At 43.1% G+C, this 21,040-nt stretch overlaps 1 protein-coding gene across 1 annotated transcript in view; it reads right to left on the bottom strand.

Annotated features, from left to right (window-relative positions):
* kst (spectrin beta chain, non-erythrocytic 5 kst) overlaps positions 1–21,040 on the bottom strand; it is a 111,263-nt gene that overhangs the window by 13,778 nt on the left and 76,445 nt on the right. Inside the window, exons 51-73 of the mRNA XM_076133091.1 lie at positions 20,636–20,821; positions 19,563–19,704; positions 18,870–18,977; positions 18,125–18,265; positions 17,582–17,687; positions 16,751–16,926; positions 15,880–16,007; positions 15,231–15,343; positions 13,775–13,975; positions 11,699–11,873; positions 11,064–11,165; positions 10,375–10,485; positions 9,542–9,716; positions 8,700–8,888; positions 8,183–8,310; positions 6,535–6,674; positions 5,767–5,915; positions 5,045–5,256; positions 4,404–4,565; positions 3,680–3,828; positions 2,854–3,040; positions 1,606–1,741; positions 702–869 (exon numbers count right to left, since the gene is read on the bottom strand). Of these exons, the coding sequence (XP_075989206.1) occupies positions 702–869; positions 1,606–1,741; positions 2,854–3,040; positions 3,680–3,828; positions 4,404–4,565; positions 5,045–5,256; positions 5,767–5,915; positions 6,535–6,674; positions 8,183–8,310; positions 8,700–8,888; positions 9,542–9,716; positions 10,375–10,485; positions 11,064–11,165; positions 11,699–11,873; positions 13,775–13,975; positions 15,231–15,343; positions 15,880–16,007; positions 16,751–16,926; positions 17,582–17,687; positions 18,125–18,265; positions 18,870–18,977; positions 19,563–19,704; positions 20,636–20,821 (3,484 nt within the window). The remainder of the gene's footprint in view (positions 1–701; positions 870–1,605; positions 1,742–2,853; positions 3,041–3,679; positions 3,829–4,403; positions 4,566–5,044; positions 5,257–5,766; positions 5,916–6,534; positions 6,675–8,182; positions 8,311–8,699; positions 8,889–9,541; positions 9,717–10,374; positions 10,486–11,063; positions 11,166–11,698; positions 11,874–13,774; positions 13,976–15,230; positions 15,344–15,879; positions 16,008–16,750; positions 16,927–17,581; positions 17,688–18,124; positions 18,266–18,869; positions 18,978–19,562; positions 19,705–20,635; positions 20,822–21,040) is intronic.

Below are 21,040 nucleotides of genomic sequence, written 5' to 3' on the forward strand. Positions count from 1 at the left end.
TCGATGTATGATTCCCGCGTGTTCTTTTCAAAACACTGAAAGAATCACTTCAGTAAAATAATTGAAAAAGAGAGCTATTATAATAGGCTTTTATTATAAATACCAAACACGAAGATTAAGGGAAGCTATCATGAAAAAAAAACTCAGGAAAGTGTGAGCTGGAATGCTGTTTCACTCAGGCCAGCTCTGGCTCACAAGGTCGCAGTTGCGGTGGCTGCCATTCAAGAAACGGATTTCGGATTGCTTGATCACCCACCCTATTTGCTAGATCCATCTCTTAGCTAATCTTATCAATTGCAATTTTTTAAAAAACACCTCATAGGCAAAAAATTTGGCGATAATCGCGAAGTGACTAGTGATTTTAGGGCATTTTGGGAGAGTTTTGCAAGATAAGGTATTTCTATGGGAAAATTGGGATTAAAAAAAAGATCAATTAATTTTATTAACTTGTTATGAGACTATGTAAAAAATGAAATCATTTTTTTTACTGTAATCATCGTGTATCACCTTCGTTATCATTACTTTTGGATCAACCCTCGTAGATCGCACAAATAATTGTTCCATGTAGAAATCGAACCCACTACGTCCCGACATACTGCTAGTGGCTTTAACCACTAACATACTGCGTAAAGCTAGCCACAACTCCGTGACTCCTTATGTGGTTCCCTTCTCCTTCCTATATCCTCATGTGGTGTACATACCTCTCGGACCATGGGAACGGGCGGCGCCGTCTCCCTCCTCCTCTCCTCGGTGATGCGCTCCATCTCCCGGCGCCGGTACTGCTGCAGGCGCTCCGCCTCCTGGCGCTCGGCCGAGCGACGCCGCGCCGCTTCCTCCTCGTCACGCTGCGCTTGGAACGCTTGCTCCACCTGTAGGGAACAGTATTTAGTTTATACTAGCTGACCCGCGCGGATTCACTCGCGTAAGTGTCGTCCTGTTAAATTCATTTGAGCACGCAAAGAAATAGATATTCTCATAGAAATATGCCTCAGCAAAAATGCGCCACGACGCATTTTTCCGTTTATAAATTTAATAAGCTAATTGTTGAGATTGACATCCCCATATAAAAATGAGAAATTTTTTATGACATACTTTTCAACGACCTATAAAAATACTCCCTGCCTTAAGAATGTTACATACATAATATCACGCCAATTATACCCAAAGGTATAGGCAGAGGTGTATGAAATACATCCATATTTTGCTATTAATAATGTAAGTCCCATATAGTAATGGGCAAGCGTGTCATATACCGGACACACTACATACGAATTCCTGGCTACTATTAGGCAATATTCTATTATTATCAGTCTAGCCTTTCTTTCAACTATGTTGCAGTCAGCTTCCAGTCTCACCGGATGCAGCTGAATACCAGTATTGTACATGCAGCGACTGTCTATCAGACCTACACAACACAGTTACCTGGTATAACACTATACTAAGACTGGTTGTCAGACTTTCAAACTTCTGACTACTGTTAACGACTGTCAAAGATCAATTTAACATGCCATCCGAAACACGAAGGAACTCGATATGTTTAATAAAATTAATGATATAACTTTTTCCTAGTCAAAATTGCCTTAATCAGGTATCAAAGCGGCATACCAGCGTGATTCTCTTGAGCGCGTTGAACTTGTCCCGCTGGGCGTCGATGGTCTCCTCCAGGTCGCGGTGGCGGTTGATCAGCTCCTCCACCTGCGCCACGCTCTCGCCGTACTTGCCGTCGCGGACCAGGGGCACGCTGCGACAGATAAATGTGTTAGTGTGAGGGGCAAGAGCTATCTGAGGGGCACATACTATCTTAGGGGCACATACTATGTTAGGGGCACAGTGTATCTGAGAGACACACTGTTAGGGGCACAGTCTTTGTCAAGGGGACGCTTTATATTGAGGGCACAAATTATCTTAAGTGCACTGTTCATGTTAGGGGCACAAAGTATCTGAGAGGCACACACTATGTTAGGGGCACAATGTATGTGAATGACACACTATGTTAGGGGTACACACTATGTTAGGGGCACACACTATGTTAGGGGCACAATGTATATGAGTGACACACTATGTTAGGGGAACAATGTATCTGAGTGACACACTATGTTAGGGGCATATATATGGCTTATGAGGGGCACACTATGTTACGGGCACAATGTATCTGCGGGGCACACACTATGTTAGGGGCACAATGTATATGAGTGACACACTATGTTAGGGGCACAATGTATATGAGTGACACACTATGTTAGGGGCATATATATGGCTTATGAGGGGCACACTATGTTAGGGGCACAATGTATCTGAGTGACACACTATGTTAGGGGCACAATGTATATGAGTGACACACTAGGTTAGGGGCATATGGCTTATGAGGGGCACACTATGGTAGGGGCACAATGTATATGAGAGGCACAGACTATGTTAGGGGCACAATGTATCTGAGTGACACACTATGTTAGAGGCACAATGTATCTGAGTGACACACTATGTTAGGGGCACAATGTATATGAGTGATACACTATGTTAGAGGCACTATGTATCTGAGGGGCACACTATGTTAGGGGCACAATGTATCTGAGGGGCACAATGTATCTGAGGGGCACCCACGATGTTAGAGGCACAGTGTATCTAAGGGGCACACGCTATGTTAGGGGCACAATAAATCTGAGGGGCACACACTACAATAGGGGCACACTGTATCTGAGGGGCACAATGTATCCGAGGGGCACACACGATGTTAGAGGCACAGTGTATCTAAGGGGCACACGCTATGTTAGGGGCACAATAAATCTGAGGGGCACACTGTATCTGAGGGGCACAATGTATCCGAGGGGCACACACTATATTAGGGGCACATACCGGTTGGTGATCCAGTTGTCGAGCGCGTCGGCGTCCCGCTTGAACACGAGCGCGTCCAGGTGCTGCGCGTAGATGCGCTCGCGGTTGCTCCACGCCGCGTCGAGCTGCGCGCGCCGCGAGCGCAGGTGCGACATGCGCTCCTCGATCTCGTTCGACATGAAGTGGCCTTCTTTTACCAGCTTCTCACCTGGGAAAGATTATTATATTAGTTTTATATTAACAAAAACGTAGTTTATTTCTGCCCATTTTCTATAACTGGTTGTCACATTTTCATGCTTCTGACTACTGTTAACGACTATCAAAGGTTTTTAAACTAACTTTTGTCCGCGACTTCGTCCGCGTGGATTGTAACTTATTATTTACAAAATATTTATACAAACTTTCATCTCCTATTTTATTGGGGGTAGAATTGATCAAAATCCTCTCTTAGCGGATGCCTACCGCTAAGAGAGATGATTTTGTCATAACATCTACGTGCATGACAAATTTCAGATCCCCCAGTTTCTGAGGTACATTTAGCGGTAGTTTATCTATTCAATAACGTTTAAACTCATATGAAAACGTGCCTCAGTAATCTTTTTCCCAAATTTCAGCTCGATCCGTGCAGTGGTTTATGCTGTGCGTTGATAGATCACTTACCCCCGGATTCTAAGTACATTTACCGGTAGTTTATCTATTCAATAGCGTTTAAACTCATATAAAAAAATCTCATATTGAATAGATAAACTACCGGTTTTCTACCCCGAGAAAATGACGCATTCCCATGGAAAAATTCAGGTGGCGAACGAAGTCGCGGGTGAAAGCTAGTAATATTATATACACTCACCATCATTATAGAGTGTGTTGAAGGCATCTTCCTTGGCGTGTATCTCCACCTGTATGTCCTGGTGCCGGGCCAGCAGCCGCTCCGCGCCGGACACGTCGCGGGCCAGGTCTGGTGCCGTCACGCGGGCCAGCGTCTCGTTGGTCCACGCACTGCGTTATAAAGACAAAATTTGATGAAGATGTTTGACCGACTTTAAAAAACGAGGAGGTTCTATTTTTCGTCTCTATTTTTTATATTGTTATCTCATAACTTTTTACTTGTAAGACGGTTTTAACGATATAAGCTTTATGTGAAGTAATTACAAAATGAAATAATTAACGATTTAAGCAAAAAAAGTAATTATTTTTCAAATTTCTCAATATACTTAGGATTCTTAAGGATAGCCGAATTGTTAAATATCAGCCAAATCTCTTTACAGCAAATTAAATATGAAGGACCTTACTTAACGTTGAATAATCTATACTTCTATACTAATATTATAAAATTGTAGAGTATGTTTATTTGTTTGTTTCAACGCTCTAATCGCTAACTGCTGGTGCGAATTGAAAAATTATTTTACTATTAGATAGCCCATTTATACAGGAAGGCTATAGGCTATATAACAACACGCTATGACCAACAGGAGTAGAGTACCAGTAAAAAATGTTACAATAACGGGAAAAATATGACCCATTATGTGACGCAAGCTAAGTTGCGCGGGTCAGCTAGTACATAACATACTCACAGTAGCTCATGGTAGGTGTCGAAGTAGGCCTGCAGCTGTCCGGCCAGCTCGAGCTGCTGGTTGCACTGCTGCGTGAGCTGCACCAGCGCCGTCAGCGCCTCCGTCACGTCCTCCAGCTTAGATGTCACGTGCTCTTTCGCGTCAGGGAATGCCGTACCCAGCCTGAAGGAGAAAAATATTATATTAGTATGGCCTTTTTTATCGTATGATTGATGGTCAATATGAATGAAACGAAAGCCAGTTGCGCTCACTGATCGGTAAACGATCTGTGGGTACCTTGGTGCGATCATTCAATAGATGGGTGATCGTGATGCAACCTTGCATGCCTTAAGAAATTGTTTAATACATTGATTGAGGGCATGCAAATCCTCACTCAAAGCCTAACTCCTCCCTCCTTTGGGAGGAGACCCTTGCACAACAGTGAGACATTATCGCTTTAAAAAAATACTTATTTCAGTAGCTGGCTAGTAACAGGTAAAATTCAAAATTATCATTGAAAGACTTTTGAGAATATTACAGTGTAAACATGTTTTCGTTAACCGCACCTATAATTATTGGAAATTGAGACTAGAAATACCTTCAAAAAGTACCTATAATTATTCATTCATCATGTTTTATAAATATCTTATATTCCTATTTACCTAACTGCCTCCTCCTGCAGTTTATCATGTGCCCGTGTAATAGCGTCGAGGTCGGCGGCGAGCGCGCTCAGCACTCTCCTCTGCGCGTGCAGCTCGCGCAGGTCGCGCGGCGCCCCGGCCTCCACCAGGGACGACTCCTTCTCCGCCACCCACGCGCCCGTCTCCTCAGCCGTGCGGTCGAACTCGTGCACTTGACGGGCACCCGCCAGCGCCTGGAGGGAGGGGGAGGGAAGAATTTTAGTGAATATATCCTATATTTTATAACCATTCTGCAAGTATTTCAAATCGTCGAAATATTTTTTATCTATCAACGTTTCGAAAACCCACTGCCTTTCTTTTTTATACCACTAATTATATGTTTTATTGAGGGCATGCAAAGTCCCCAACCCGCACTTGGCCAGCGTGGTGGACTCAAGGCCTAACCCCTCTCTCATTACTGAAGGAGACCCTTGCCCAGCAGTGGGACAGTAATGGGTTAAATTTTAATTACATGTAATATTTGTGCGAATTGAAAAATATTTTACTGTTAGATAGCCTATTTATCGAGGAAGGCTATAGGCTATATATAATCACGCTAAGACCAATAGGAGCTTGACTTGACTGGTACTCTACCAGTCAAAAATATTACAAACACGGGGAAAATTATGACCCATTCTCTCTTAAGTGACGCAAGCGAAGTAGCGCGGGTCAGCTAATAGGTAAATATATAAAAGAACTCTTACCTCTTGTCTGGCCAGTGCCAATTCTTTCAGATCATCCCACAGTCCTTTAATATCATCAATCCTCTGTTTCACTCTGTCAGCTTCCGGCGTGTTCTCTTCTAGAAGGACGTTGCCTGCTTCACAGACTGCTTCGATGCGACCCTCGTTAGCTGACAGAAGAATAAAAGAAAGATTATTTTCATGGTATGGTTAGTGGTCAACCTAGTGTCAAAGTTGTTCAAGCTCGAAAGGCCTTTGATAGCTTAACAACTATTAACTAAGGTTTTGAGTATGTATGTATATCAGATTAGCCTTTCTTCCAACTATGTTGGAGTCAGTTTCCAGTCTCACCGGATGCAGCTGAATACCAGTATTTTACATGCAGCGACTGTCTATCGGACCTCCACAACACAGTTACCTGACTTATAATAAGATACTAAATAAGACTGGTTGTCAGAATTTCAAGCTTCTGACTACTGGTAACGACTGTCAAAGATCTTCGAAAATGACAGCCGGAACCCACAATTCAACGTGCCTTCCGAAACACAGAGGAACTTGACATGCACTAGATGGTCACCCATCCACAGATCAGACTCGGCAAGCGTAGCTAAACCTCAAAGACCGACCCGCGCGGCTGTTGTTGTTTAATAATTTCTTGAAAGCATGCTAGATTCCCATCTCGCACTCGGCTAGCTTAGTGGACTCAAGACCTAACTTAAGGGTCTACCCTTTATTACGAGAAGAGACCCTTGCCCAGCAGTGGGACAGTAACGGGTACTAGTTTCTCACCGTGCAGCTGTGCGAGGAAGTTGTCGAAGGCCTGCTGCAGCGTGTCCACGTGCTCCACGTCCAGGCCGTACTCCTCACTGGCGGCCGTGGTCATCTGCTCGCCGATCCACTCCTGCACCTCCTCGCACTCCTGCACGAACCTGCCGGAGGAACAGTTGTCCATATTTATGCAAAAAGGAACCACACAGCAAATACGTACTTTTGAGATATCAAAGGTTTTACAAAAACATGTGCAGCTCTATCAGTTGTAGTTGGTTCTGTTCTGCTTTTAATAAACCCTATTTCGGAGGCGAAAATCGCGTCGTTCTTTTTTGTATAAGGTTTTAGACCATTTCTATATTAGTATTCCGCTAAAAAATAAAAATTGAAAAATTGTCGTGTGGTTCCATTTTGCATAAATACGGACAGTTGATGTAGTTTGATGGCATGAGGGTATGGTGGGAGGCGGATTTTGTAAGTCGGATTTTGATTAAGTCGGATTTTGTGTAAGTCGGATTTTGTGTAAGTCGGATTTTGTAAGTCGGATTTTGATTAAGTCGGATTGTGTGTAAGTCGGATTTTGTGTAAGTCGGATTTTGTAAGTCGGATTTTCTGTAAGTCGGATTGTGTGTAAGTCGGATTTTGTGTAAGTCGGATTTTGTAAGTCGGATTTTCTGTAAGTCGGATTGTGTGTAAGTCGGATTTTGTGTAAGTCGGATTTTGTAAGTCGGATTTTCTGTAAGTCGGATTGTGTGTAAGTCGGATTTTGTGTAAGTCGGATTTTGTAAGTCGGATTTTCTGTAAGTCGGATTGTGTGTAAGTCTGATTTTGAGTAAGTCGGATTTTGATTAAGTCGGATTTTGTTTAAGTTGGTTTTTGATTAAGTCGGATTTAGTGTAAGCAGAATTTCGATTAAGTCGGATTTTGTTTAAGTCGGATTTTGTGTAAATAGGATTTTGAGTAAGTCGGATTTTGATTAAGTCGGATGTAGATTAAGTCGGATTTTGTATAAGTCGGATTTTGATAAAGTCGGATTTTGATTCAATCGGATCTTGATTAAGTCGGATATTGATTAAGTCGGATATTGATTAAGTCGGATTTTGATTAAGTCAGATTTTGATTAACTCGGATTTTGATTAATTCGGATTTTGATTAAGTCGGATTTTGATTAAGTCGGATTTTGATTAAGTCGGATTACGCTTAAGTCGGTTTTTGATTAAGTCGGATTTTGATTCAATCGGATTTTGATTAAGTCGGATATTGATTAAGTCGGATTTTGAGTAAGTCGGATTTTGATTGAGTCGGATTCTGATAATGTCGGATTCTGATTAAGTCGGATTTTGATTAAGTCGGAACTTGATTAAGTCGGATTTTTCTGTAAGTCGGATTTTTCTGTAAGTCGGATTTTTCTGTAAGTCGGATTTTGAGTAAGTCGGATTTAAATAAGTCGAATTTTGAGTAAGTCGAATTTTGAGTAAGTCGGATTTTGTATAAGTCAGATTCTGATTTTGGGTAATTCGAATTATTTGTAAGTCGGATATAGTTCAAGTCGGATTTCGATTAAGTCGGATTTTGTGTAAGTTTGCCAGTTTACACCTTCACGTTATAAAATAAGCCGGCGACATAAAGTAGCCAACATAATATTATATGTCAGCGAGTTTCTACTTACTTGAAATACTTTAAGCTTTGCTGCAACCTCTGTTGTCGTTTCGCTGACAGCAGCTTCATGTCTTCATAAGTGGCTTTCAGGTCATCCATCTTCTTCTTGACCTGTTCACTGTCGATTGTCGCTCGCTCCTGTAAAGGGAAGTTTAGTTAGGGGATGCTTAAGTTAGTTATATAATTAACTAGAGGCCGCCCGCGGGATGTCGTGAGATGTTTGTTACTCTTTCACGAAAATACTACTGCACCGATTACGATGAAATTTAGGTATATAGGTAGCTGAAGACCCAGAATAACACATAGGCTATTTATCCCGGAGTTCCCAAGGCCTCGGGATTTACACGGGAAGGGTTTCCACGCGGACGAAGTCACGGACAGCCTCTAATTAGGTATAATTTAAAGTTCAAAACGTCCCCAACCCGCACTTGGCCAGCGTGGTGGACTCAAGGCCTAACCCCTCCCTCATTACGGGAGAAGACCCTTGCCCAGCAGTGGGACATTAATGAGTTAAATTAATTTATTACCATAAGCCCGCTGGCAGTCTTCTCAAGCTTAGCTACAGTAGTGTCGAAGCCGGACAGCTCTCGCTGCAGGGCTTCAAGCCGCCGGACGAGCGCTAGCGCCGAGTCTTCATCGCGGCCCACGTCGCCTGACACCAGCGCCACGCGACGTTCGAGAAGCCAGGCTTCCGCTTCCGAGATCTCTGAGGCCAGCTGAAGAAAAGAAAATATAATTTAGATCATTTTGTAGTATGAATGGATAGTTTTTGAGTGAGAATACGCGAGTAAGGGGTTTAATTTGGAAGGTTTTGGGGGTGAAAATATATCATTTTATGGCTAAAAGAAATTATATTAAAGGGTCTATGTTCGTCTCAGAAGATTTTTTTTTATTAGGAACAAACTAAATCTCTAAAAGATAGTAGTAATAATCGTAACATTTTTTTTGGTTCAAAACTTGACTATTGATCAAAAATACTACTATTGATCAAAAGTTAAAAACAATAAGATAAATAAAAATAAATTAATTTTTAAGTCAAATAAATAAATAAATAAAAGTTAATCTGGGTGTCGAAATAAACCACTTTTGCTTACTATAGTGTGGGTTTTAATAAAAACCACACTATAATAAACCTGCTAGGCTAGGCATTGGTGTTAAATAAAGACCACATTGAGGGGTCAAATTGAACCAATATTTTGTCAAAACTGACTATTTTGAGGGTCAAAGTAGGTGGCTTGGGGGTTAAACAGCTCCAATTGTTTACTTTGAAGGCAATACAATTGTTTGTGGGGGTCAAAGTAGGTGGCTAGGGGGTTATACAGCTTTAACAGTCTACTTTGGGGTCACATGACCCCTGCTAACAACTTACCTGCAGCAGTTCACATCGTTCCTGTATAACCCTGGTCCTCATCGCCGCGTGGTCCAGTAGCGCGCGGTGCGCTGCGCCCAGGTCCCTCGCGCGGGCCTCCAGTTCGGTGCCCGCGAAGTGACCGCGCCGGGACAGTTGCGTGGCGCGGCTTATTAATGCTTTGATTGACGCTTCTCTGTAGGGATAGACAAAAATATATAAATACTAGAAGATAACCCGGCTTCGCTCAGGTGACATTTTCCATGCAATCACGAGAATTATTGCCGTAGCAAGAATTTTATGAAATACTCCATAATCCGAATTTTGCGGATATTAATAATATGTTGTCTCGAAAGACTGCCGTCGACCATCAATATATAAATCTTTAAAAATTATAGTCAGCACTCATAATTTAACATGCTTTCCTAAACACGTATGATACTGTCACCCATCCATAGCACAACCTCGGCAAGCGTAGCTTAACCTGAGAGACCGATCTGCGCCGCTGTAGCTACGAGATCTAGGTCTCATCTAGGTCTAGACGTTTTTTTTATTATTTAGCCTGTTTCTATGTCCCACTGCTGAGCAAAGGCCTCTCCCCTGAGTTTCCAGTCCCCTCGGACGATTGTTGCGTCTGGCCATCCATGCAGGAACGCATCCAGGTCATCCCGCCATCTCCGTTTAGGCCTTCCTCTTCGGCGCCGACCATCTTGTGGCGTCCACTTCGTGGCAATGTTAGCCCATCTTTCGATGTGCATTCGGTGAACATGCCCGGCCCAATCCCACTTTAGCCTAACGGTTTTTTTGCCTACATCGGCTTAAGACTAGACTTAAGGTAGTATTATTACGCTTACCTAGATAGTAGTTCAGCTTCAAGAGCTAGATGTTTCTTCATGAGGGCCTGTGCCTCCGCGAGGGTAGTACCTGCTTCCTCCTGACGCACCGCCGACTCACGCTCTTTCAACCTAGATAGAAATATAGTTTTATTGTAGTTTCGCTAGATTTTTAGCAACAAATATTTGCTGAAGAAAAATTCCTTAAGAAAGGAATTTAAAGATGGCTCCAAATTTAACCATAATTTATGCAAACATAATATCACGCCTGTTATACATTAAGGTATAGGCATAGGTGTATAAATACACACGTTTCGCTATTAATAATGTTAGTTCACATACCGGGCATGTTACCAAACTACTATTAAGAAATATTCTTATATAAACGAGAAAAGACCAAAAACGCTTTGCCCGACCAAGGAATCGACCCCGCAATTTTAGTGCCAGCAGTCTGGCAACTGTCTAACTATCACGGTTCATGAGATACAGCCTGCTGACAGACAGACAACGAAGTCTTTTTTTTTTAGGGTTCCGTTCTACCCTTTGCTAAAGCTGTTAAGCTTTCAAAGCAATTAATAATAAAATTTATTAATTTTCAACTCGGTCCCGATTCTTATCAATTAAGATAACAGTCGTCAAGCCAAAGACCTGGGCTTGAACAACTTTGTCACTAGGTTGACCACTAACCATAGGGTCCATATGTGACTTACCATCTGAACTCCTCATCAGCATCTCTGTCCCATCGGTGTAAGAGAGCGGCATCTTCTAAGTTGTCGCGACGAATCTGCATCGGCTCTTGCAGCTGACGGTACCTAATAGAAAACAATACAATTAATAAGTTAAAATATATTGTATTTTTTAGGATTATTTTCAGGAAAAGGGATTTTTTTGTAGGCTTTGACACGTCACATAATCTTAATAAGGGTTGCTACAAACATAAGGGGGTAGAAAATGCTTGAAAAATTTACAAGAACTGAATTGTGACGATTGAACCCAAACGAATTGTGTTCGGCATAAGCCAAAACCTAAGACTTACTACACACATATTCACTTCTTTTCTCTCTTTTTAATTTTTCTTTCAAAAAAGACAACTCCCGCACTAAGAATTGCTCTTGCGTCGCGGAAACTTTTACAAACATACAAACAACAAACACAAAGCACGATCAGACCCGAAACAATTATTTGTGGATCGCACAAATAATTGCTCCGTGTGGAATTCGAACCCACGACCTCCTGACGCAAATGGTATTGCAGTAGCGACTTATACCACTGCGCCACGGAGGCAGGCAGTATATAACAAGGTTGAAATATTAACGAAATTTCGTACTGTATAAAGATTAATTACCTTTTTACAGCGGAGTCAGCCTTGCTCAGTATCTCTGCGGCCATGAAGTGCTTGCTATCAGCGAGTTGTCTGGCGTTGTCCGCCAGCTGCGTGGCCACGTCGGCCTTGCTCGCCACCAGCTGTTCCAGCCGCGTGTGGCGTTTCAACAGAGCTGTCACTGAGGCCAGGTCTTTACCTGTAAGATTACATATTATTATATAGTTGCGTTATACAATGCGACAAGACCTTTTCCGCGACCTAAGGCACTTGTCCCACCGCCAACGATGAACGAGTAACGAGTAGAGCTAGAATTGGAAAGGAGTTGGCGAGCCGCGGGGAGCGAGTGCGTAGTTGCGGTAGTTGTGTAGTTCTGCTACAAACGAGTGTGCGAGTGAGGCGAGCGATTACTCGCATCACTGTCATCATCGTAGAGAAATGACAGCTGGTTGCTCTCTCGACGTGTGTTCTAATCACGCGGGTATCGCTGAGCGATTGTTATCTTTCATGGTTCTGGTCGCTTAGCAATAATAGAATACGGGAATTAACGCGAACACGCATTTTACCTTAAAATGCCTAACGTTTCGGCGCAGGTTGCACTCGCCGTGGTCCCAGGCAGACTGGAGCAGCGATGACAGGACTTCGTGTATATGAGGCGGACGAATGTCCATCCACCCTCATATTTTGATTTTTCCAACCGCCAACACACACTACAAGGTACACACTTTAAGGTAAAATGCGTGTTCGCGTTAATTCCCGTATTCTATTATACATTAAACATGCAACGCGAGAGTTTAAAAGTTATGATCGCTTAGCAATAGACTAGTGAAGAGAGTGCTCGCCGTCAGTGTGAACAGTCAGCGATCAACTGTTTGTATATGTGTCTCTTTTGTTTACATGAAATACATATCTACTATACGTTTCTTGAACGGGAAAATAGCCGATAGTTTGTCGTTTTCTCGTCGGCGGTGGGACAAGTGCCTAATATTATGCCTGTTATACCCGCCTTTGCAATTTTAAAGACTATATTGCGTGACACTAAGGATCAAGAGTGGTCGAAGTGTCAGTTACCTCCACCCCTAAGATAGGTCGTATTAGGGCTATATACCATGGTCCTCGCTCAGCAGCTGCGCCTCCACATCGTCGAGGCAGTCGTCACACTACACTCACCATGGTCCTCGCTCAGCAGCTGCGCCTCCACATCGTCGAGGCAGTCGTCACACTACACTCACCATGGTCCTCGCTCAGCAGCTGCGCCTCCACATCGTCGAGGCAGTCGTCACACTACACTCACCATGGTCCTCGCTCAGCAGCTGCGCCTCCACATCGTCGAGGCAGTCGTCACACTACACTCACCATGGTCCTCGCTCAGCAGCTGCGCCTCCACATCGTCGAGGCAGTCGTCACACTACACTCACCATGGTCCTCGCTCAGCAGCTGCGCCTCCACATCGTCGAGGCAGTCGTCACACTACACTCACCATGGTCCTCGCTCAGCAGCTGCGCCTCCACATCGTCGAGGCAGTCGTCACACTACACTCACCATGGTCCTCGCTCAGCAGCTGCGCCTCCACATCGTCGAGGCAGTCGTCACACTACACTCACCATGGTCCTCGCTCAGCAGCTGCGCCTCCACATCGTCGAGGCAGTCGTCACACTACACTCACCATGGTCCTCGCTCAGCAGCTGCGCCTCCACATCGTCGAGGCAGTCGTCACACTACACTCACCATGGTCCTCGCTCAGCAGCTGCGCCTCCACATCGTCGAGGCAGTCGTCACACTACACTCACCATGGTCCTCGCTCAGCAGCTGCGCCTCCACATCGTCGAGGCAGTCGTCACACTACACTCACCATGGTCCTCGCTCAGCAGCTGCGCCTCCACATCGTCGAGGCAGTCGTCACACTACACTCACCATGGTCCTCGCTCAGCAGCTGCGCCTCCACATCGTCGAGGCAGTCGTCACACTACACTCACCATGGTCCTCGCTCAGCAGCTGCGCCTCCACATCGTCGAGGCAGTCGTCACACTACACTCACCATGGTCCTCGCTCAGCAGCTGCGCCTCCACATCGTCGAGGCAGTCGTCACACTACACTCACCATGGTCCTCGCTCAGCAGCTGCGCCTCCACATCGTCGAGGCAGGCGCTGAAGTCGTCGAGCCCGCGCAGGTACACGCGCGCCTGGTAGGCCTCCGCCAGGCGCTCGCGCCGCAGCTTGGCCGCCGTCTGCAGCTCGCGCCACTGGTTCTCCAGCTCCTCCACGTGCTTCGCTATCTCCTGCGACGCGTAGTGCTTGCTCTCTGTAAAAAACAAAATATTTACCCATCGAAAGTCATGTATCTTTCATAGCCAGTTGTGCTCACCGGTCAGTAAACAGTCTGTGGGTTAAACAATCCAAGACCATGCGGTCAGCTATCTATGGAATGATTGGGCCAAAGGTATTTTGAAATGGGCATCTTCATGCTTCGGAGGGCTCGTAAAACGTTGGTGCCGGTTGTTGTCAATTAAGATAACAGTCGTTAAGCTATGTTAAAGGCCTTTTGGACAGCTTGAACAACTTTGACACTAGGTTGACCACTAACCATGCGATAAGAAGAACACTAACGCACTACCGACTTCGTTTGGGTATAGTAAAATTTTATTTTGTTGATCCCATTCCCGTGAGAATTTTAATCCCATTGATCCTATCTAAACCTTGTCCTTACAGTTACAAACATATTTAAAAAAAGATTTATCCAATTTAGTAAAGTTGATTCATTTTTATTTATATAGATGTGATTAGTTGTCAACATGGTGTTAAAGTTACTCAACAACAGTTATTTAAATTGAGGACCTCGTGGTTAAGCAGATCCACCGCGGAGCGATCTTTCAGGTTAGGTTACGTTTGCCGAAGTTGTACAATAGATGGGAGACCACATTATACAAAGTATAATAATCAAATTAAATTGTGGGTCCCGGCTGTCAACGATCTATGACATCCGTAACAGTACTCAGAAGCTTGAAAGTCTGACAACAGTCTTAATATCGTGTTGTAAACCAGGTAACTGTGTTGTGGAGGTCTGATAGACAGTCACTCCATGTATAACTATAAATTTAAAAAAATAAAAAGCCCCGATTTTACACTTTTTTTTTCATACTTTTTATAGATTGGCTAGTTAAGTAAAGCCATTGTAATACTCCCACCACCAACTTTCTCATCATACAAAACTATTTGAGACCCCATCCGAGTAAATTTGCTCTCCTCCCCTCACTTTCACCCCCTATAACTTTTGAACGGCTTAATCGATTTTCATAAAACATGTCTAAGAACACTCGCACATAAGTTACCCAGTAACCTTTAATACAAAAAAAAAACTATATTGAAATCACTGCATCCATTCGGGAGTTATGATGCCACAGGCATGCAGACAGACACACACACAGACACGTCAATCTTATGACACCCCTCTTTTTGCGTCGCGGGTTAAAAATACTGGTATTCAGCTGCATCCGGTGAGACTGGAAGCTGACATAGTTGGAAGAGACGCTAGACTGATGATGTCAAGTGATACTCACCAATAAGTGTTTCTCCGTGGTTGGCGACATCGTCAATACGGCCCTTGTTAGCTGCTAACTCTGACTCGAATGCTGAGTGCTTCTGAATCTTGCTCTGTAGGTTCGATAGCTCTCTGCGAAAGATAATATGTTGTTAGAAGAAAAATAAATCTAAGTAATAGAAATAATAATCACACGCTCCAACGGTGAAGGAAAACATCGTGAGGAAACCTTGCACGCCTAAAATTTGTTTATTACATCTATTGAGGGCATAAGTCCCCAACCCGCACTTGGTCAGCGTGGTGGACTCACGGCCTATTCCCTTCAACTCGTTGGGGAGGAGACCCTTGCCCAGCAGCGGGACTGTGACGTCACTATAGAGTATTTCTATACTTAAATCTGTTTTTGACATTTCAAAAGGGTAGCTGATTTGACTGATAGTCAAGTATTAGGTCGGGGAAAAAGTCTTCGCATTATAGTATGTATGAACTTGTAATAAAATCTTGTCTCTTCACAAAAAAGCTCGATATTTGGGTACCTCACGAGCTCACTGAAAGAAACCTAATGAACCGTGTACTCATTTGTGATTGTTGAAGCCAAAGAGATTTTATTACAAGTTCATACATACTATAATGCGAAAAGACTCCCCGACCTAATATGTAACAGTTACCTGTAGTTATGATCATTAGCGAGTTGCATCTTGAGCGCGATCCACTCTCTCTCGTGGTACAGGTTGCGTAGGAACTGGTGCAGCTGGCGCGACTGCTCCAGCATCTCGCCGCGGAGACGACATGACTCCTGAACACAAGTGGCATTAGTAAGAGAGTGACCAGCAGTTTGTTGGCCGCTCTTCTCATTGGCCCTATCTTCCGAACTGGCGGTAAATTTTCTTTGTATCATTGACTATAAGTGTCAGCATTTGACCTTGATTAAAAAATGATTTGATTTTGAAGAGGGTAAGCAGTGATGAAGAGATCTTAATAAATAAATATCATTGGACAACTCACACACGGTCATCTGACTAGAAATTAAGCTAAATTTGTACTGTAACCAGATAACTTATAATACATACTTATATACATTAATAACTATCTAAATATTCGTCTCCCACAGGAGTGGTCGAGTGATATCGTAACCTATAATTTTCATCTTGTTTAAGACCCGTAGCATTATAATATCAAGTGTACATGTCGCGAGAGCTTAAAAACAGTGAAGGTTGATTATCACTTATTCAAACAGTGAAGGAAACATCGTGATGAAACGTTACATACCTAATTCTTTAACGAATTCAGTCTATAAACCGTACTCGGTTTGCGTGGTGGACTCAAGGCTTAACCCCTGTCTCATTTGTAGACGAGACCCTTGCCCTCCAGCGGGACTATATTTTTTCCTTTTTTGTATCCCCTTTCTGTCTCACTGCTAGGCAAGGATATACTCCCAAACGAGAAAGGGATTAGACCTTAGGTCCACCACGCTGGCCAAGTGCGGGTTGGGGACAGTAATAGGTTAAAAAAATAAGTTTAAAATGGAAGACCTCTCACCTTGAGCCGGTCCCTCCTGGCCAGTATCTCCTGCACCCTCTTCTCGATGTAGGCTCTGTCGTAGTGGCCGTCCTGCAGCATGCTGGCCGAGAACCGCTGCAGCTCGTCCACGCGGCCCAGCTGAGAGTCCAGCAGCTTGGAGAACTCGGCGTGCTTGCGGATTAACGTCTCCACCGCTGAGGGGAAAAGAATACAATTATTAGGTTTTTCAATCTATATAAATTATTTATACTAATAGATTATAGAAATAACTAGAAAGTCTCAATAAATAAATATTCTATACTAATATTATAAAGCTGAAGAGTTTGTTTGTTTGTTTGAACGCGCTAATCTCAGGAACTACTGGTCCGTTTTGGAAAATTCTTTCAGTGTTAGATAGAGGAAGGCTATAGAGCCATTTATCGAGGAAAGCTATAGGGCTATATATCATCACGCTACGACCAATAGGAGCAGAGTACCAGTGAAAAATGTAACAAAAACGGGCGAAATAATGACCGATTCTCTCTTATGTGACGCAAGCGAAGTTGCGCGGGTTAGCTAGTATACTAATATTATAAATGCGAAAGTTTGTATGTATGTACGCATGTTTGTTACTCTTTCACGCAAATACTACTGAATCGATTAAGATGAAATTTAGTATATAGGTAGCTGAAGACCCAAAATAACATATAGGCTACTTTTTATCCCGGAGTTCCCGAAATAACTCTCAGCACAAAAAAGTAACAGGGCACAAATTTCAAACGACCAAAGTTATAAGAAAAAGTTAGTTTATAGCAAAAGAAGATATAGGGAGTGGAGATCTATGGCCACTTGCCCAGCAGTGGGACTTACCGTCGAGGTTCTCTCCAAGGTCATCGTTGTTGAGGAAGGCCTCCTTGGACGCGAGCCAGTCCTCCGTCTGACGCGCCTGCTCCTTCAGCAGCTGCAGCTGGTGACCCTGGGGGACAAATATATTTATTGAGTATGTTTGTTAAACTGTTAGTCTAAGTACAATGTCCTAGCCGATTTCCAGTCATAGCAGGCTTTACTTGTAACCTAGGACTTTGCTTCTAGTGTCCAAGTGTGAATACAATACACAGGTACACTCTCTATTCCATCACTCTCATAGTCTGGTGGGACGGATAACCGACACGACCAGTGAGAGGTCAGGCGCAGGACCGACGGCGACACGTGCTCTCCAAGGCACGGAGGTCTATAACCTAAACTTCCTGACTCCGGGCAATCTCTAAGAAATTCTTAACAGAAAATCTCAGAAATGTCTTTTTGACTTGAACCAAGCATCGTACTCCAGATCTGCGCACCAGTCATATACACTATCGACCGGGCCACATACTTAGTCAGTATTTTACTTAAATTATTTGACTTTGCTCTTACCTGTGTCAAGTACTGCTTCCTCTTCAACCAGGCCTGGTCCAGGGTGGTGGACAGCAGTTCCACCTTCTTGATCTTCTCCGGCACCTGGTCAGCCTCCTTCTGGAGAGACGCTATGGCCTTCTGACGACCATCGATCTCAGCCTAGAGGAACATAATAAAAACACACATAAATGGTTTGCATATAAGTATAAAGGTATGTAAACATAATATCTCCCTTTTTAACTGATTTCAGAGAAAAAGAGGGATGTTCTTGAAGTAAATTATCTCGTAATTTTAGTTTGTTTGTTTGTCGTATAGTCAGTGGTCAACCTAGTGTAAAAGTTGTTCAAGCCGCCCGAAGGCCTTTGATGCGACTTAACGACTGTTATTTTGATTGACAACTTACAAGCGGACTTTTTACATGCCTAAGCACGATGACGCCCAGTTCAAATATTAGGTCGGGGAGAGAGTCTTTTCGCATTATAGTATGTATGAACTTGTAATAAAATCTCTTTGGCTTCAAGAATAACAAATGAGTACACGGTTCATTAGGTTTCTTCCAGTGAGCTCGTGAGGTACCCAAGTATCGAGCTTTTTAGTGTAGAGAAAATATTTTATTACAAGTACATACTATGGACTCAAGGCCTAACCCCACCCTCATTACGGGAGGAGACCCTTGCCCAGCAGTGGGACATTAATGGGTTAAATTTATACATACTATAATGCGAAAATACTTTTTCCCCGACCTCATATAAAGAGATATTACCTTCTTCTCATGGTGCAGTTCTAGAAGCGCTTCAGCATCAGACACGGTTTCCGCGGCGCCGCTCTCGTCCATACTCTTGATGGTCTCCGACACCCACAGCTCCAGTTCCTGAACAAAATTATATAAATTAGTTTTATTCTACATGAAAGATATTTAATATAGAGTATAACAACTTAGTAGAGAGTGTTGTATGCGCAGTTCGCGGCTGGAGGTATACAACATACAGAACGTATAACATCAGTGACTCGACTTATACAGCTGACGGTGACCTGTTTCATACAGCTAGCTAGCTACAGATGCATCCATTTTATTTAAATAATCAGAATTACTAATTAAAATTATATATAATTCAGATAATTCGTTCATAACTAGGTTCTCTACTAAGTTGTCGTGCTCTAACAACTGCCTAAATTGAACCTCTCACTCACACACACGTAGACACACACATAAGAGTACCAGAGAGGTACATATACCCTCAGATTCTCTTTAAGCTTACGTTCAATTAGTAGTTACAATACATCGGACCTCTCGCTCCCACACCCCTACATACAAATAAGAGTGACAGAGACGTACATACCTTCAAATTCTCATCGAACTTGTGTTCAGCTACTATCATACAAAAACCACTGCTCAAACATCGGACCTCTCGCTCACACCTACCTACACACACAAGAGGGACTGAGAGGTACATACCTTCAGGTTCTCATCGAACTTGTGTTCGGCGATAGCTTCATCCAGCAGGGCAGTTCTCTTGGCTGCCAGCTCCTGCAGGTTGTCCCAGCCTTCGCGCAAGCTTTGAAGACTGGTCTCGATCTCCTTGGCGCGTTCGGGGTACCTAGAGATAAAGACAGTTTATATACAGACAGTCGTACTAATAAACATGGTGTAAGCTCATTAGTTATACAGTGTTTCGTCAGTTTGTTAGTCAATTTTAAAATAAAACACTTTATAACTTATAACATTTTTAACTCGTACTCTACTCCTATTGGTCGTAGCGTGATGATATATAGCCTATAGCCTTCCTCGATAAATGGGCTATCTAATACTAAAACAATTTTTCAAATCGGACAAGTAGTTCCTGAGATTAGCGCGTTCAAATAAACAAACTCTTCAGCTTTATAATTTTAAGTATAGATCAGAGCTTGCACAACGTTTTTTACTTATATTGTATGTAATATTATAATTTATATAATATGTGGAAAACGTTGTGGGTTTCACATATAAAAAGTACATATTTGTATTACTACATAATAATTTAAGTGTGTAACTGTTTGTTTTTCTTTAAATAAATAAATGAAATAAAATTATCGTAATTAGTTAATTAAAAAATTATTAGTCTATCATTTTATCCATCTTCTAAATAGGAAGAGATGTTCGGTTCGTCTCATATAATAAAAAAAGTATAACAAATAGAGAATTAATTTGGGCGGTACGAAGTAGCCGTAGAAATTTTGACCCATTCTCTCTTATGTGACGCAAGTGAAGTTGCGCGGGTCTAGTTCATATTAATATTATAAAAGCGAAAGTAACTCTGTCTGTCTGCTACTCAATCACGCCTAAACTACTGAACCAATTTGCATGAAATTTGATATGGAGATATTTTGATACCCGAGAAAGGACATAGGCTATATATCATCACGCTACGACCAAAAGGAGCAGAGTACCAGTAATTAATGTTACAAAAACGGGGAAAAATTTCCACCCATTCTCTCTTATGTGACGCAAGCGAAGTTGCGCGGGTCAGCTAGTAAGTAATAAGTGCCTACTTGTTGGCGAGCGCGCCCCCCTCCCCCTCCAGCTGCCGTATCTTGTCTTTAATGGCTCCGGCCTCGGCGGCCCGCGCCAGGTGTCTGCGCTGCAGCTCGTGCGCGGCCGCCAGCTCCCGCCCTCGCTCGGCCGAGCTGAACAGGCTCGCCTTCTTGGAGATACGCTCCGCTGTGTCTTCTACGTCCCTGGGGAAGTAATTATAGTGTTAGAGTTTAACTGATTAAAATAATGGCAGTATAATGTTGGTAATCCGAATTTTGTCAAGTAATTTTACATTTTATTTTTTATTAAATTATAACCATCAGGTCGACTTCCAGTCTCACCGGATGCAGCTGAATACCAGTATTTTATATGCAACGACTGTCTATCAGACCTCCACAACACAGTTACTTGGGATATAAGAC

Source organism: Anticarsia gemmatalis, chromosome 29, assembly GCF_050436995.1.
Source record: "Anticarsia gemmatalis isolate Benzon Research Colony breed Stoneville strain chromosome 29, ilAntGemm2 primary, whole genome shotgun sequence".
Taxonomy (NCBI): domain Eukaryota; kingdom Metazoa; phylum Arthropoda; class Insecta; order Lepidoptera; family Erebidae; genus Anticarsia; species Anticarsia gemmatalis.